Consider the following 16,958-nt stretch of genomic DNA (forward strand, 5'->3'; position numbering starts at 1 on the left):
TCGACCCTTCGGCCCCTCCTGTCCCTCTTTGGGCGCATACACCGCATGTTGGCGTGCACCCTGGAGCAGGTTTTCAGGCGTTTCCTAGCTCCCCTCGGTCCGAATGGCAGGGTGCGGGTGGCACAGCCTCGCCTGTTGTTAGGCCCCCCACCTCGTCGCATACGTCAACATGGGTTCCTCCCCACGGCGGGCGGAAGCCTTATGCGACAATCGTCCGCCGATTTGCGGGGGAGGAATGTGGTATCACCACCAGACACCACACTTGCTAGGTGGTAGCTTTTATATCGGCCGCGGTCCGTTAGTATACGTCGGACCCGCGTGTCGCCACTATCAGTGATTGCAGACCGAGCGCCGCCACACGGCAGGACTAGAAACTTCCTAGCACTCGCCCCAGTGGTACAGCCGACTTTGCTAGCGATGGTTCACTGACAAAATACGCTCTCATTTGCCGAGACGATAGTTAGCATAACCTTCAGCTATGTCATTTGCTACGACCTAGCAAGGCGCCATTACCAGTTACTATTGATGCTGTAAAACATGTACTGTCAAGAGCGATGTTCGCCATTTATGGATTAAAGTGAAGTATTCCAGCAGCTACGTACGTTCTTTGCTAAAGTCTAATTTCCTTGTCCTGTTCCAGACCTCACGCCAGCCTGCGTGAGCTAAAACGCGTGCCTTTCGGCTTCCTCTAGTATACCGGGCTGGCTCTCATGCCAGCCCACAACAATCATAGATCGCTTTCACTGGGGGAATCAGCTCTATCACTGCTGTGGCAAGAGAGCGGCGCGTAGCTAACGCCACCTTGTCCCTAGATGGCGTTGGTATAACGTAGCGAGAGAGGTCAGGGTTGTACAAGAGGCAGTTATAAGCGCGGAAACCATGCGACAATAATGTCTTACTTCATAAAATTGTTTATACACTTCCAGGTCATGTCAGCAGCTAAAATTCTGCATACAGATTTCTTGCAATGTTAACTCAGAGTGGTAAAAAAAGCAATACAGGTTTCGACATGACAAGTCTGACCATTCCCTTGTTAGGTTGGCCAATGGGCCCTTCTGCCTGTGACTTGCGCCATGCAAACCCTCTGAGTGTACTTTTTCCGGCGGTTCTACGCCCCTGCGGCCTCTATTTTACTTCACAACTGCTTGTGATCCTAACTCACTGTGAACAGGCCTGCGCCTGGCTGTAACTTGCGCACTCAGAAATATTGCACCAAGACTGACTTTCCCTATCCCAAACGGTAGTACCGCTACATGGGAGACAGAGTCGCATATATAATACATGAGCTGGGTTGGCATTCGTTGAAAAAAATGCGTTATTCGCTGCGCCGAGATCTTTTTACGGAATTTCAGTCAGCGATTTTCTCCACCGAATGCTTACTACATAGGCAGAAATGGTGGCTCTAATAAAAAAGAGAAATCAGAGCTCCCACGTCGGAGGTTCGAGTCCTTCCTCGGGCATGAGTGTGTGTGTTGTCCATATCGTAAGTTAGTTAAAGTTAGATTAAGCAGTGTGTATGCTTAGGGACCAATGACCTAATCAGTTTGGTCCTGTTTTAATTTTATCCTGAGACTTAGCTATTCTATCTGCACACCACATACTTTTTGCCTTCCTAATAACTTTAAGCACCTTACAATATTGTTTGTAATGGGCTACTACATTTAGATTGTGACTGTTTCTAACGCTTTGATATAATTGCCACTTTGTTCTACAAGGTATTCTTATACCTTTAGTCAGCCACCCAGGCTGCCTGTTTGTGCTAGTACCCTGTTTTGAACGTTCTAACGGAAAGCAACTTTCAAAGAGAACGAGAAAAGTCTTGAGGAAAGCATTATATTTATCGTCTACTGTATCAGCACTATAAACATCTTGCCACTCTTGTTCCTTGATAAGGTTTACAAAAGTCTCTACAGCAACTGGATCAGCTTTCCTAAAACGTTGGTAACTATATTTAACCTGCGTTGCAGCACAAAAATCTTTTAGACTTAAAATTTGTGCATCATGATCTGAAAGGCCATCCACCATTCTGCTAACAGACTGCCCTTCTAGTAATGACGAATGAACAAAAATATTGTCTATGGTTGTTCTACTGTTCCCTTGCACTCTCGTTGGAAAGAATACGGTTTGCATAAGATTATATGAATTAAGGAGGTCTACCAGCATCCTTTTCCTTGCACAATCACTTAATACAATTTATATTGAAGTCACCACATATAACTAACTTTTTGTATTTCCTATAAAGTGAACCAAGAACCTCCTCTAGCTTTAGCAAAACCGTTGTGAAATCGGAGTCTGGGGATCTATAAATAACAACAGTAAGAAGTTTAGCTCCACTAAATTTAACCACACCTGCACAACATTCAAACACCTTTTCAGTGCAGTACTTTGAAACATCAATTGACTCAAATGGGATACCGTTTTTCACATACATGGTTACTCCTCCACACCGCAAAGAGCTCCTAGAAAAGCTGCCAGCCAACCTGTATCCTGGTAAATGAAGCCTCTGAATTATCTCCTTATTTAAGAAGTGTTCAGATATACCAATAATTTCAGAGTCAACATCTATAAGTAATTCACTGATACTCCATGCTGCTGCAAACGTCGTCGAACTCTTCGTGCAGATCGTTGTTGTCTTGCAAACGTCCCCATCTCTTTTCTCAGGGATCGAGACGTGGCTGCAGGAACCGTTACAGCCATGCGGATAAGATACCTGTCATCTCGACTGCTAGTTATACGAGGCCGTTGGGATCCAGCACGGCGTTCCGTATTACCCTCCTGAACCCACCGATTCCATATTCTGCTAACAGTCATTGGATCTCGACCAAGAGAGCAGAAATGTAGCGATATGATAAACTGCAATCGCGATAGGCTACAAGCCGACATTTATCAAAGTCGCAAACGTGATGGTACGCATTTCTCCTCCTTACACGAGGCATCACAACATCGTTTCACCAGGCAACGCCGGTCAACTGATGTTTGTGTATGAGAGATCGGTTGGAAACTTACCTCATGTCAGCACGTTGTAGGTGTCGCTACCGGCGCCAACCTTGTGTGATTGCTCTGAAAAGCTAAATATTTGCATATCACAGCATGTTCTTCCTGTTGTTTAAATTTCACATCTGTAGCACCTCATCTTCGTGGTGTAGCAATTTAAATGGCCAGTAGTGTGCACTGCACTGCCCAATTAGTGGATCACTTTTTCAAAACCCTGCAATTGTATGCCATTGGTACGAAGAACTTTGAAATGTGTCTCAAAGGGGCATATAGCCTCCCCCTGTAATGGTTCAAAGTAGTGGCACTCTATCATGTCAGCGTCGCACTCGCCGACGTTTCAGGCAGCAATGTATTAGAAAGCACTCCGTCTTCAGGCCACAAGAGGCCCATCGGAACCATCCGACCGCCGTGTCATCCTCAGATGAAGATGCGGATAGGAGGGCGTGTGGTCAGCACACCGCTCTCCCGGTCGTTATGATGGTTTTCTTTGGCTGGAGCCGCTATTATTCGGTCTAGTAGCTCCTCAGTTGGCATCACCAGGCTGAGTGCACCCCGAAAAAATGGCAACAGGGCAAGGCGGTTGCGATGGTCAACCATCCAAGTGCCGGCCACGCCCGATAGCGCTTAACTTCGATGGTCTGACGGGAACCGGTGCAGCCACTGCGGCAAGGCCGTTGCCAACAACGTATTGTCACATACGAAAAAAAGACCACAGTTCGGAGGTTCATGTGTGATGTAACGCGGGTCAGAATTACTAAAATAATTAGGAAATGTGGCAACACGTTGGTGTGTAGAGTGTATGACTCCAGCAATATACCGTATGACTTTCGTAAAAATATCATCCAGACAGTTTCGAAGACTCCAAGAACTTACAGTTGCGAGAATTATCACACAATCAGCTTAATACCTCATGTATCCAAGTTCCTGACAAGAATGATACACAGAGGAATAGGAACGAAAATTTAGGATGTGTTACATGACGATCAGTTTGGCTTCAGGAAAGGTAAAGGCACCAGAGAGGCTATTCTTACGTTGCGATTGATAATGGAAACAAGACACGTTCATAGGATTTGTCGAACTAGAGAAAGCATTCAGTAATGTGAAATGGCGCAAGATGTTCGAAATTCAGAAAAAATTAGGGATAAGCTATAGGGAGAGACTGGTAATACACAATATGTACAAGAAGCAAGAGAGAATATTAGGAGTGGACGACCAAAAAACGATATGCTCGGATTAAAAAGAGTGTAAGTCAAGAATGTAGGCAACGGCCTTGCCGCAGTGGATACACCGGTTCCCGTGAGATCACCGAAGTTAAGCGCTGTCGGGCGTGGTCGGCACTTGGATGGGTGACCATCCAGGCCGCCATGCGCTGTTGCCATTTTTCAGCGTGCACTCAGCCTCGTGATGCAAATTGAGGAGCTACTCGACCGAATAGTAGCGGCTTCGGTCAAGAATTCCATCATAACGACCGTGAGAGCTGTGTGCTGATCACACGCCCCTCCTATCTGCATCCTCAATGAGGATGACACGGCGGTCGGATGGTACCGATGGGCCACTTGTGGTCTGAAGACGGAGTGTTTGAGACAAGAATGTAGTCTTTCGCCCCTACTATTCAATTGGTACATCGAAGAAGCAATGATGGTAATAAAGGAAAGATTTAGGAGCGGAATCAAAATTCAATGTGAAAGGATATCAGTGATACGATTCGGTGATGACATTGCTGCCCTGAGTGAAAGAGAAGAATAGATTAAATGATCTGGTGAATGATATGGACAACTGAATGAGTACGGAATGAGGATTGAGAGTAAATCGAAGGAAGACGAAAGTAATGAGAAGTAGCAGAAATAAGAACAGTGAGAAACTTAACATCAGGATTGATGGCCATGAAGTAGATGAATTTATGGAATTCTACTACCTAGCCAGCAAAATAATCAATGACAGAGAGCATAAGGTGGACATCAAAAAGCAGACTAGCACTGACAAAAAGCTCATTCCTGGCGAGGAGAAGTCTACTAGTATCAAACATAGGCCTTCAGGATGAAATGTGTGAAAACATACGTTCGGCACACAGCATTGCATGGTAGTGAAACATGGACTATTGGAAAGCCGGAACAGGAGAGTCTGGTACCGCGCGCCGCAGAATTTGAATCCCCGCCAGACGTCATGCACGTCGAAGACCGCTAGAGGTCTCTGCACCATTGCGCTGTAAGCTGTGGCGGCGCGCGCCTCTTTGCCAGCTTTTAGGGTGAGGGCACCACAGTGGATCACGTGGTTCCAGCAGCCAATAGCGGCGCCCCCGATAGAGTACTTAAGCGCCTGCCTCTCGCTCAGCCAGTCAACGCAACACCGCCCCTGGTCATGATGGCGTCACCTACCGTCACCTCAAGGAATCCCCTCCATCCTTCCTGTCTGTCCTTGCTACCCTGTACAATGTCCCCTCCACTGGATTTTACCCCGACCTGTGGAAGACTTCCCGTGTCCTGCTGTTCCCTAAACCTAACAAACACCCCTCTGCTACCTCTTCCTATTGTCCAATCTGCCTCACTTCCGTGTTCAGTAAGGTCTTCGAGGCCATCCTCTCTCGCCGTATTCACCGCCACCTTAACCAGCACTGCCTCCTTCCTCTTACCCAATGTGGCTTTCGGCCTTCCTTCTCCGCCGACGACCAGCTCCTTAACCTTACCAATGTTCTTTCCCTACAACTTAACTCCCGTCGCTCTGCTATCTTTGTTTCTGTTGATCTCCAGAACGCTTATGACCGTGTCTGGCATCCCGGGCTCCTCTTCAAACTTCAGAACTATGATGTCCCCATGAACTTCGTCTGTCTCGTTGCTTCCTTCCTCTCCCATCGTCCCTCCTATGTCAGTATCCACAATTCCGACTCTCATACCTTCTATCCCTCTGCTGGCGTGCCCCACAGCTCCATCCTTTCCCCTCTCCTCTATCTCCTGTACACTGCTGATATGCCCAAACCTCCCCCTCCTGTTCATCTTCTCCAGTTCGCTGATGACACAGCCTTCCTAGCCCTTTATCCTACCCTTCAACGGTCCCAACGTACCCTCCAAACCCACCTTGACCAATTCACCGCTTGGTGCAACCAGTGTTTCCTCCGTGTTAATCCCTCCAAGACCCAGGATATCATCATAGGCCGCACCACCTGCTCCTTCTGCCTCCATGATTTCTACCTCACCATTTATGGCCGTCCTATCCACCTCACTCCTACCCTCAAATACCTTGACCTCACTCTCGACCGCCACCTCACCTGGACTCCCCATCTCCTTACCATCCAAAACAAAGCTCACAACCGCCTCCTGAAACTCCTGTCCGGTCGGACGTGGGGTCTGCATCCTTCCACCATCCTTCACACCTACAAATCCTTGATCCGCCCCATCCTCTGTTATGCCAGCGTTGCTTGGATTTCTGCCCCTCCCTGGTTCTATAAAGACCTCCAAATCCTCAAAAGCCATGCGCTCCGCCTCGCCTTCCGCATCGACCTTCCGTCCCCCATGCGAATCCTCTATGACCTCATCCCCTTCCCCCACCTTCTCCTTTTCTTTGAACACATCCGCACACTATATATTGTCCGCCGCCTTGATCCCCCTCACCCCCTGGTTTCTCCCATCCTCTCCACCCCCAACCAGTTGCCGCGCCTCTACCGTTGTGTCCCACCCTCTCTCCATCTCCACACCCTCCATCTCCTTTCCCAACACAACTTCCACCGTCTACCCCTCCTGGATGATGAGCTTCACCCTGACATCTACCCTTCCTACCAACTCCAACCCCATCTTCCTGCCTCCTCCTCAGGGCTCCCTCTCCTCCCCCTCCCTCCTCCTAAGTGGCTTCCCCCTCCTACTCCCCCTCCATCTCTTGTGCCTCCCTTCAGTGTCTCTGCGCTCCCTCCTGCCCTGTCTTCCTCTCACACCCCACATGTCTCCTGCCTCTTTGTGAACCCACTGATGCCCCTCCTCTCTTCATCCCGTCGCTTCTCCAGCTGCCCCATGCTCTCCCCTCCTTTTCCTTCTTCTATGACCTTTTCCCTCGGCAGGTCCCACCTGGCAGTTTTATTCTTTGTCATGTGTGCCCCAAGTGTGTTTTAAGTGTGTTGCTCCGGAGTGTTTTTACTACTGTGGCCGACGTTTAACCTGTGCCTGCGCATTCAGTGTCTTCTCTGTGTTTTAAGAATCGCCAACTGTGTTTTTTTAACTTTCTGGTGACTTTTTTACCTGTCCCCCATGAACGTCTCCATGTCAGTGTATATTTTACCTCCATTTTCTCCCCTTACTCTGTTTTATATTCCCCTTTTTTATCTCCTTATGTATGTATCATTTTATTCTTGTTTTAGTTGTAGTGTCACTCGGCTGAAGAGCGGCGGATTGTGCCACTGACAGCCCTCCCCTGCCCATATGGAACAGGGGAATGAAATCACAATAAAGAAAAAAAAATAAAAGCTCAGCCAGTAAGTCTAATCTCGCGTACGTCTGTGGACACATCGCCTTGCGTTATACATCTTACTTCCTTGTTCTGTGTACGAGTGGATGTGTTAGGTTTCCTTGTGACTCTGTTTTTGATCTTGTTGTTGTTCATTCTGTCCTTCCTTGTCCTCTCCTGTTGTGTTGTTGTTTGCAGGACTCTCCGCGGGTCCTGCCACGCTTTCCGTCATTTCAACCCTACGACCGTCCCGGTCGCACTTACAACAGAGAGAATCGAAGCATTTGCGATGTGGTGCTACAGACGAATGTCGAAAATTTGGTGGAGTTATAAGTGAAGGAATGAGGAGGTTCTGTACCGAATCAGAGAGGAAAGGAATATGTGGAAAACACTGATAAGGAGAAGGGACCAGATGATAGGACATCTGTTAAGACATCATGGAATGACTTCCATGGTACTAGAGGGAGTTTTAGAGGGCAAAAACTGTAGAGGAAGACAGAGATTGGAATACGTCCAGCAAATAATAGAGGATGTAGGTTGCAAGGGCTACTCTGAGATGAGGAGGTTAGCAGCAGAGGAGAGGAATTGGTCACAAGGCGCATCAAACCAGTCCCAAGACTGATGACAAAAGAGAGAGAGAGAGAGAGAGAGAGAGAGAGAGAGAGAGAGGGAGAGAGAGAGAGAGAGAAAGAAAGAAACTAAACACGATTTCCTTTTGCAACTCGGTTATGATAACAATGATACACAATGACAAGCATTCTGACAAGAATTGAATGACAATGTAAACTATGTAACACTGGGAAGGTTTGATTATAGAGTGAAGGCTTTCACGGCAGGTGGTGTCATCACTTAACACTTCCGGGGTGAGATAACGTGGTCCATACATAAAACTTGTTACATGGACCCATCGGGAAGAGGAACTGGATGCCTTCCTGTTATATCCAAGAATTCAATTCACTATGGAAAAGGAAATCGATGGTCACCTGAACTTCTTAGATGTGACTGTAATCAAACAAGAGGATGGATCATTGGGTCATAAGGTTTTCAGAAAACACACACACACACACACACACACACACACACACACACACACACACACACACTGATCGTTATCTGCAGAAAGATTCTAACCACCACCCAAGACATAAGAGAGGGGTGTGTAAACATTAATAGACAGGGCGCACAAAATATGTGAACCAGCTCACTTAGATGATGAGATGATGAGATTAGACGACCTTCAAGAAGAATGGGTATTCCAACAAGAGACAGATCGTGCACTAAGCTCTAGACTGACAACCAGGACGGACGGCGATCGACACCAACCCAAGGGGAAAGTGTTCTTACCATTCATCAGTAAGGTAACTGACCGAATTTGAAAAAGATAAGCAAGTACGATGTGGAAACTGTTTTCAGACCCACCACGAAAATAAAAGAATGTTTAAGGGGGGTCGTACGTCAAACGGGCCGACTTGGAGCGGGAGAGGCACCACAGGACATTTTAATTTCCACTGTCTATACTTTTACAAATAAATTCATGAAACTTTGTCAGCATGTCCAGGAAGGATTCAGAATTCACACTCATAGCAGAGGAAGTTCGAAAACACAACGACGTAATTTTTTTTACATGTAAAATTTCATCATTTTTTTTCACTTACTGAAGGCAGCATTTGTTGCTTTAGGTACACTTATCTTCGTAAGTAAGAGAGATTCTTCAATGAATTTTGCACAGCACTCAAACCATACTTAAAGGTGAATGAAACTCTAGAATTTTCCAAATCTATTAAAAGCTGTGGTAAAAATTGAGGTAATTAACTACAAAATTTATGTTTTTTCTAAACATGAAGTTTAAAATACAACAGATCATTCGTCTTTTCATAAATTAAATAAATTCTAGAGTTTCATACACCTGTAAGTATGGTATGTATGCTGTGCAAAATTCATCGAACCATTTCTCTTACTTATGAAGAAAAGTGTACCTATAGCAACAAATGCAGCCATTAGTAAGTTAAAAAAGGATGAAATTTCACACGTAAAAAAAAAATTTTGTTATGTATTCGAACTTCCTCTGCTATGAGTGTGAATCCCGAATCTTTCCTGCCCGCATCTCGTGGTCGTGCGGTAGCGTTCTCGCTTCCCACGCACGGGTTCCCGGGTTCGATTCCCGGCGGGGTCAGGGATTTTCTCTGACTCGTGATGGCTGGGTGTTGTGTGCTGTCCTTAGGTTAGTTAGGTTTAAGTAGTTCTGAGTTCTAGGGGACTTATGACTACAGCAGTTGAGTCGCATAGTGCTCAGAGCCATTTGAAGCGAATCTTTCCTGGTGTTACTGACAAAGTTTTATGAGTTTATTTGTAAAAGTGTAGACACTGGAAATTAAAATGTCTTGTGATGCCTCTCCTGCTCCAAGTCGGCCCGTGTGACGTCCTACCCCCCTTGAGATCCGCAAAAGATAAATGACGTCCTCTAGTTACACCAGGTGTCTATAAAATTCCGTGTAGTTGTGGAAAGGTCTATATGGGCAGAACAAAAAAAGCGTCAACACCCGTCTGGGTGAACATAAAAGGAACTGCCACCTCGGACATATTCATAAATCGGCTGTAGAGGAACATGTGTTTCAGGAAGGTGATCATGAAATAAAGTTTAGCGAGACGACCAACATAGCGAAGACATCGCATTATTATGCGCGAATATACAGAGAGGCCATTGAGATTGCGAAACACTGTAATAATTTCAATAGAAAAGATGAAGGCATTAAGCTGGATCAGATATGGATGTGAGCATTGCAGTAACAGCGTGACAATCGATTAATTTCAATTGAGAAAGTTGGCAATATCAGAGGTCATAACACAGCCGACGTCACGTGATTGACAGCGGCGCCGTCTGGATGGCTCATATATACGGCGCTCACCCGCGCTCTCGTTGCAGTTCACCCATTGTCCTCGGAGGATGCCTTGCACAGTAGAAGGCGAAATGTCAGGGGAGAGTTTTATGTATAGACCACGGCATCTCAGCCCCGAAGTGTTGAGTGATGACTGGGAAGGCTTTTTGGTCAGGGTCGCCAGCTGCCATAGCTGGACTGCTGTGTCACGAGCTCTTGAGCTTGCCGCCCTCCTGGAACAGTGCCGAGAGGACCTTCCTGGTGAGGAGGTACAGAGCTGAGGACGCGGCAGCAGCGGCCAGCACGACGAGTGCGGCGACGTCGAGCAGCCAGCGCTGGAACCAGTAGAGGTCCAACGAGGCGCAGCGCAGGTGGGGCGCCCCCTGGTGCCTCAGGGCGTACTCCGTCCACCAGACCGCCGTCTCCAGGGCTGTCTGCGGCCGGTCCCGGTAGATGGCCGACAGCCGCTTCATGCGCTGCTCGTAGCTGGGGGCACAAACAGGTTCTGGTTCACAATCGTGCTAATGGCAGTAGCTGTTCATAGAAATAGAGACTGTGCAAAGAAGGAAAGTTTAATCGAGATTGCGACAAAGTACGAGGGTCACTCCAAAAGAAATGCACACTACTTTTGTAAAAATACAGTTTTCATTCTGCATGTGTAAAAGTTTTACAGTGTGTAGATAAATCCTTCCCGCTTGTTTTCAAACTTAGTTCAACCTGTTCCCGTGAGTGGCGTCGTCACAGCATGTCGTCGAGATAGCTCCTACACCTGACGTTCGTCGGAAGCAATGTGCTATCATCGAATTCCTGCGCTGTGAAGACGAGACAATGGTGTATGGAGATTCTGCAGTCGATCGCAGTACAGTTAGTCAGTGGGCAAGCAGGTTACATCATGAAAGTGGGACGGGAATATTGAGGATTGTCCTCGCAGCGGCAGGCCTCGTACTGCACACACTCCAAACAATGTGCAGAGAGTTAACGAACTGGTGACTGCTGACAGACGCATCACCATCAAAGTGAAAGAATTGTCACGCTACGTTGGGATAGGGGAAGGAAGTGTTTGCAGAATACTGAAAGTGTTGGCGTTAAAAAAGGTTTGTGCCAGGTGGGTTCCCAGGATGTTGACAGTGGCTCACAAAGAAACAAGAAAAACGGTATGCAGCGACCTTTTGGAATAGTACGAGAATGGTGGAGATGAATTTCTTGGAAGAATTGTGACAGGTGATGAAACATGGCTCCATCATTTTTCACCAGAGACGAAGAGGCAATGAATGGAGTGGCATCATGCAAATTCACCCGAGAAAAAAAAATTCCAAACCACACCTTCTGCTGAAAAAGTTACGGCTACGGTGTTTTTCGATTCCGAAGGACTCTTGCTTGTAGACATCATGCCAAGTGTAGCTACCATAATTCTGATGCATATGTGACGACACCGAAGAAACTTCAAGCTCGACTGATTTGTGTTCGACCACGTTGGCAATAGCAAGATGTTTTGCTGTTGCATGGCAATGCACGGCCACATGTCAGTCGAAAACCCATGGCAGCGATCACAAAACTCGGATGGACAACACTGAAACACCCACCTTACATTCCTGACCTGCCCCCATGTGACTACCATGTCTTTGGGAAACTGAAAGACTCTCTTCGTGGAACAAGGTTTGAAGATGACTCCCTTGTGCACGCTGCCAAACAATGGCTCCAACAGGTTGGTCCAGAATTTTACTGTGCTGGTTCCAAGATTGCGTAAGGCAGCTGAGAGAGATGGAAATTATGTGGAGAAATGAACTTATCGTTCCTAAAGAATGTATCTACACACTGTAAAACTTTCAAACATATAGATAAAAGATGGACTTTTAAAAAAAAAAAATAGTGTGTTTCTTTTGGAGTGACCCTCGTAATTCAGGTATTAGAAGTGAAGTCTTATTTTACTCCTGTTTTCATCTCATTTCGGAGCAATTAGCAAGTCACAGCCCTGTTGAATTACCTTCCCACCTAGCGTTGGCACCAGAGTATTCCTGCGACGGCACAGGGCTCGAGTGTCTGGTAGTCTGACGAACACAGCAACTCGCTGGGCCTAGGTGTGGCCATGTGCCACTGCAGTGAGCAAGTCACAGCTGATTGGAGGAAGCGGCATCATATTGGAGCCAGTACTGGAGGCTACCAGCAGCCACTGACCAGACTCCTCATACGGCGCCAGACCGTGCTTAACTGGCTGGTTGGATCTATTTGTGTATGAGGATGGCTGGCCAAGGGAGATGACTGTTGATCATGTCCCTGTGTAGCTGGGAATCGGAGGGTCGATATTTTCATCAGAGGGACCCAAAGTGGAGACTTTGGGTATTAAGACGGCCACCAGAAGGCTAGCAGCTTTCTCAGAGGACAGCAAGATGCGCGAGGTTGTTTCTGAAGAGAAGCAGCGAGGCAGTTTGGTGGAATCTGCAGTCAGGGCTTGCTGTGGCTCACTATTCACATGGGACATCAATCCTAGTCTGCAGATGCAGGACAGTGCTCGACTTGGTGCATCCAGGGGCTGCAACACGGCCGCAAATGAGATGTTGTTAGCTCTGGTGTACGGATTCGGCTACTGCAGTTAACTGTGGTTGTGCCAGTTGTGTTCAGGGGAAGTCTTTGGTAGGGAGGTTGAACTATGCAAGAGATCACATTGCAGCTCCACTGTGGCCGGTCACCTAGTGTATTAAAGCTTGAGAATGTGTAGATTGTCTGCTCCGTTCAATAAATTTTCATTTCTCATTTATTGTGTTTATGATTATCAGCAGGTAATCTAGGTTCTCTTGATATTTGTTTGTATATTATTAGGGGTGGGCATATTTTACGATAATACATTATGGGCCAATATTTGATTACTGCGTGCCGTTTTCGTCATTGTTTTGATTCAAATTGCTCAGAGCACTATGGGATTTAACTTCTGAGGTCATCAGTCCCCTAGAACTTAGAACTACTGAAACCTAACTAACCTAAGGACATCACACACATCCATGCAGGATTCGTACCTGCGACCGTAGCGGTCGCGCGGTTCCAGACTGTAACACCTAGAACCGCTAGGCCACCCCGGCCAGCCGTCATCGTTTTACTGTTGTTTGGTACTTACGGTGGATTGCTTATCTCCTGTTACTCTAAGCTTGAAGAAATTCAAAGAACCGGAACACTTTACCATGTGCCCTGTGATGTCAGATATTAGGTTTTTTGTCTTACTAATTTCAGCACTGAATACTTTACTAATCTTACCTTGTGCATGTGATCAGAGTTATTGAGTTTACTGAAGCAATATGTTACAAAACCTGTTAATGACTTTCGGCCATACAGCCAGAGACACTTTCTACTTCCACCGTTCCCTGCGCTATATTATACATAAAAAAGAGGGAAATAATTCTCCCAAGCAAATATGATACACAAGTTTCCTGGCAAGCCAGTTACTTAAAAACTTGACACAGGGAACCATGCACATTACGCAATTAAAATAATGTTATACACTGATCAGGCAGAATATTATGACAACCGAAGTGCTATTGATATAAGCCCGTCCAGGAGATAGCAACGTTACCTGGCGAGCAATGACTGATAGTCAGACACACACACGGTGCATCTAGCATTAGTGAGCGTGCTGTCCATTGTAAGGTGTCAGGCAAATCCAACACCTTCCATGAAAACCCTGACATGATAGCAAATCTGGCAGTATATCACTTAGCTCCGAATAAATCCTGACATTAAATTTCCAAAGTAATAGGATCAAAGAGTGAGCAAATGGAATACCACAGACTAACACAAGAACGCCTAAATGCATGTCATACCTTCCCACCGTGAAACAGACGCAGTTGCGAGGGGAGAAACGAGAACAGAAGCCGAGAGCAGACCTGTGTAAGCTAGAAGGCCCTATGATAAGGGACGAACAACCACATCGCCCGCCGACCGCCAAGACCACCCCTCAGCTCATGTTAAAAGATAGAGCCCTCCAGAAGAACAGTATAGATCTTTCAATAACACTAAAAGCGCCACACCAGCTGCAGGTTTTAGCGTGAGCCTATACGCTTCTCTGTTATGTAGCAAACATTAAAAAACATTGCCCCACCATGAAAAGTATAACGTATCTCATTGGATAGACCGAATTTTTGTAGGCGGAGCTTAAGGTTAACATTGAGATCCTGATTGGTCAGTTGAAAACACAGCAAGATACCTTTTTTAAAGCAACTTCGGTAAATTGTAGTAAAGAGAAGTTAGAGAGAGTTGCTTCAGAGACGGCGAGGTGTGTGGAGCTGCGCCGCCCGCCGCTCCCTGACGCTGCCTAACCACCAACAAGGTAATGAACGCATGTGACGCCGCCGCGTAAGAGCGCATAAGGCTTCACTCAGAACTGCAGAAGTCTCATCTGTACATCCCCTTTTTGCGTAATACTAGTGTCGGTCGCCAATTAAAGCTCATGGTATTCACATTTGCTACTGGAAGTAAAAATCTGAAACGCGATGATTTTTCTGTTATATAATTATTGAGAAGCCACATCAGCCACTGTAATTTATGACAAGTTGAATAAGTAATTAAAGATAATTGAGGGTCACTGTAGACGATTTTGATAGTTTTCTCTTTCATGAAAGTTAATTTAAACCTAGATTATAGATGTGATATGGCATAGGTCATCCTTTGATCCAGAGCTTGGAAACCCTTTCAGGGAATATTCGTTCACATTTTTGTTGAACACAGTTGGTTTTTATCATCCTGTATTAAAATATTTCCTTTTATCAATAGTGTAATTTATAAACAATGTTTTGTGAGTAGAATAAAAATTCCAGTGGTAAACTTAACTGCTTTTTCGACGTTATTTTACCAGCTAACTAAAAATAGGGAAGCCTTGAACCCCTTCCAGTAAATTTAGTTAGTATTAAGTTTGTTTTACAGGGAGTGCAGTGGAGCTAACGCTGAAATCATTAAGTATTTGACTAACCCATCGCTTGTCTCATTGAACTCTTCTTAACTCTACATGTCATGTGTGGTCTGACGTCTCCTTACCAGCAATAGGTCCCAGGTTCAGAGCGTCGTTGTACGAAAGTGGTTGGGAGACACGACTTAGAACAAAAAGACACCAGGCAGAATGTTAGAGAATGGCGACCCTGCCATGATGGTAAAATACCATGATTGAAAGTCGACCACATGCCTAACTAGTCAGAAAAATATCCTGTTGAAAAATTTTCGTAACGAAAAATTTTTTCTGAAAGGCATAAATAGTCGAAAACAGTAGCTGCAGCGATAGATAGAAAGTATTCAATAGAAAGTGAGACATTCTAGCAGAGACAATAGCATAATTAAGTTAGGAATTTTAATATTGTAGAATTAAGTTTTCTCTCCAATGCAAGCGCACAGGTGGCGGATACATCGTTGACAAGTTGGTTCTGATCCAACAAGTAAGTGACCGGATTGTCAGTCTTGGGTATAATAAGTGTCAAATTGTGTGAACAAAAAGCTTATGAACCCGTGAGATCGTATGAGCGCATGTTAACGCGAAGTAGGGCGCGTGTATTGCTTTTAAACCAGGAAATAAGGGAATCGGAAAGATTAGCAATGGCAGATCGAGACCTTGATCGAATTGAGGTAGACACCCAGCATGAAGACGGACAGAGAATAGAGGACAGTACAACAGACGATGCAGTACCGCGAGAAATAGGACAAATAACGTACCATAACGAGGCTATTGTACGCCAAGGCATGAAAACGTAGGTCGGCATACGACGGAGGAGCAGGAAAGTAGAGAGACAGTCGATGAGGTTTCAACCTTGCGTCTTGAATACGTAGAACCCGTAGTACAAGTAATCAGAGCTCCCTCACAACAGAGTACAAGGAATTCGAGCAGAAACGTGTCACCGCACAGTTCAATGCAATCGGTTGCAAACCAACACTTGGGCGAAAATACAGAGCGTAGGACGTCGGAAGGAAACGCAACAGGACCCACCAATCTGGCAGAATAATTACAACAAATGACAGAAACATGACAAGGCAAAATAAAGAAATTGCGAACCAAATTTAAATTCAGAATGCAGAAACCACGAAACAAATGCGTGAGATTAAAGAACAAAATAAAAAAGTTCAATTACACCTAAGTCGTATTGAAGACGAGACAAAAGAATCTCGAGAAGTGATAGGAAATTTAATAACAGGTCACAATCAATTGAGAACAGACATTGACAAGGTACAAGTGGACGTACAAACATTTCCTAATGACACTCAGGACGAGATCAAAAATATTACGTAACAACACCCAGGGAGAAGTCAAGAAACTAGAGAAACAGATAAACGTAATTACTAGACAATCAGCAGGTACAGCGCGTGAAATTGTTGAAAACAGTGTGTTACACAAACATATCACAAAAGCAGTGCTGAAAAGATATGACAATCGCATAGTCAAAATAGAAGCGCAAACGAAGCAACAATTTCAGAAATTGCGAACAGAGTTGTTAGCGTAGTGAACAGGACCGAACAAGCACAGAGTCTGCAACCACATCCGTATCTGTAACAGCACCGGAAAAACAAGCAATTAACAAAGATATCATGCATTTTCGATTCCAATAACAGGCGGAAAGTAACATAAGTGAAATCAGACAGCCTGCACGGCAACAAACACGTTTCGAAATTCTTGATGAACAAACGGCACCACAA

At 45.6% G+C, this 16,958-nt stretch overlaps 1 protein-coding gene and 1 pseudogene across 1 annotated transcript in view; one reads left to right on the plus strand and one right to left on the minus strand.

Annotated features, from left to right (window-relative positions):
* Nucleotides 1-4,254: 4,254 nt before the first annotated feature.
* On the plus strand, nucleotides 4,255-4,372 carry LOC126107198 (5S ribosomal RNA; annotated as a pseudogene).
* Nucleotides 4,373-8,689: 4,317 nt separating this feature from the next.
* LOC126106637 (UDP-glucosyltransferase 2-like) overlaps nucleotides 8,690-16,958 on the minus strand; it is a 118,081-nt gene continuing 109,812 nt past the window's right edge. The window contains exon 5 of the mRNA XM_049912992.1: nucleotides 8,690-10,784. Within this exon, the coding sequence (XP_049768949.1) occupies nucleotides 10,505-10,784 (280 nt within the window). The 3' untranslated portion in view covers nucleotides 8,690-10,504. The remainder of the gene's footprint in view (nucleotides 10,785-16,958) is intronic.

The sequence above is a fragment of the Schistocerca cancellata genome, chromosome 10, assembly GCF_023864275.1.
Source record: "Schistocerca cancellata isolate TAMUIC-IGC-003103 chromosome 10, iqSchCanc2.1, whole genome shotgun sequence".
NCBI classification, from domain to species: Eukaryota; Metazoa; Arthropoda; class Insecta; order Orthoptera; family Acrididae; genus Schistocerca; species Schistocerca cancellata.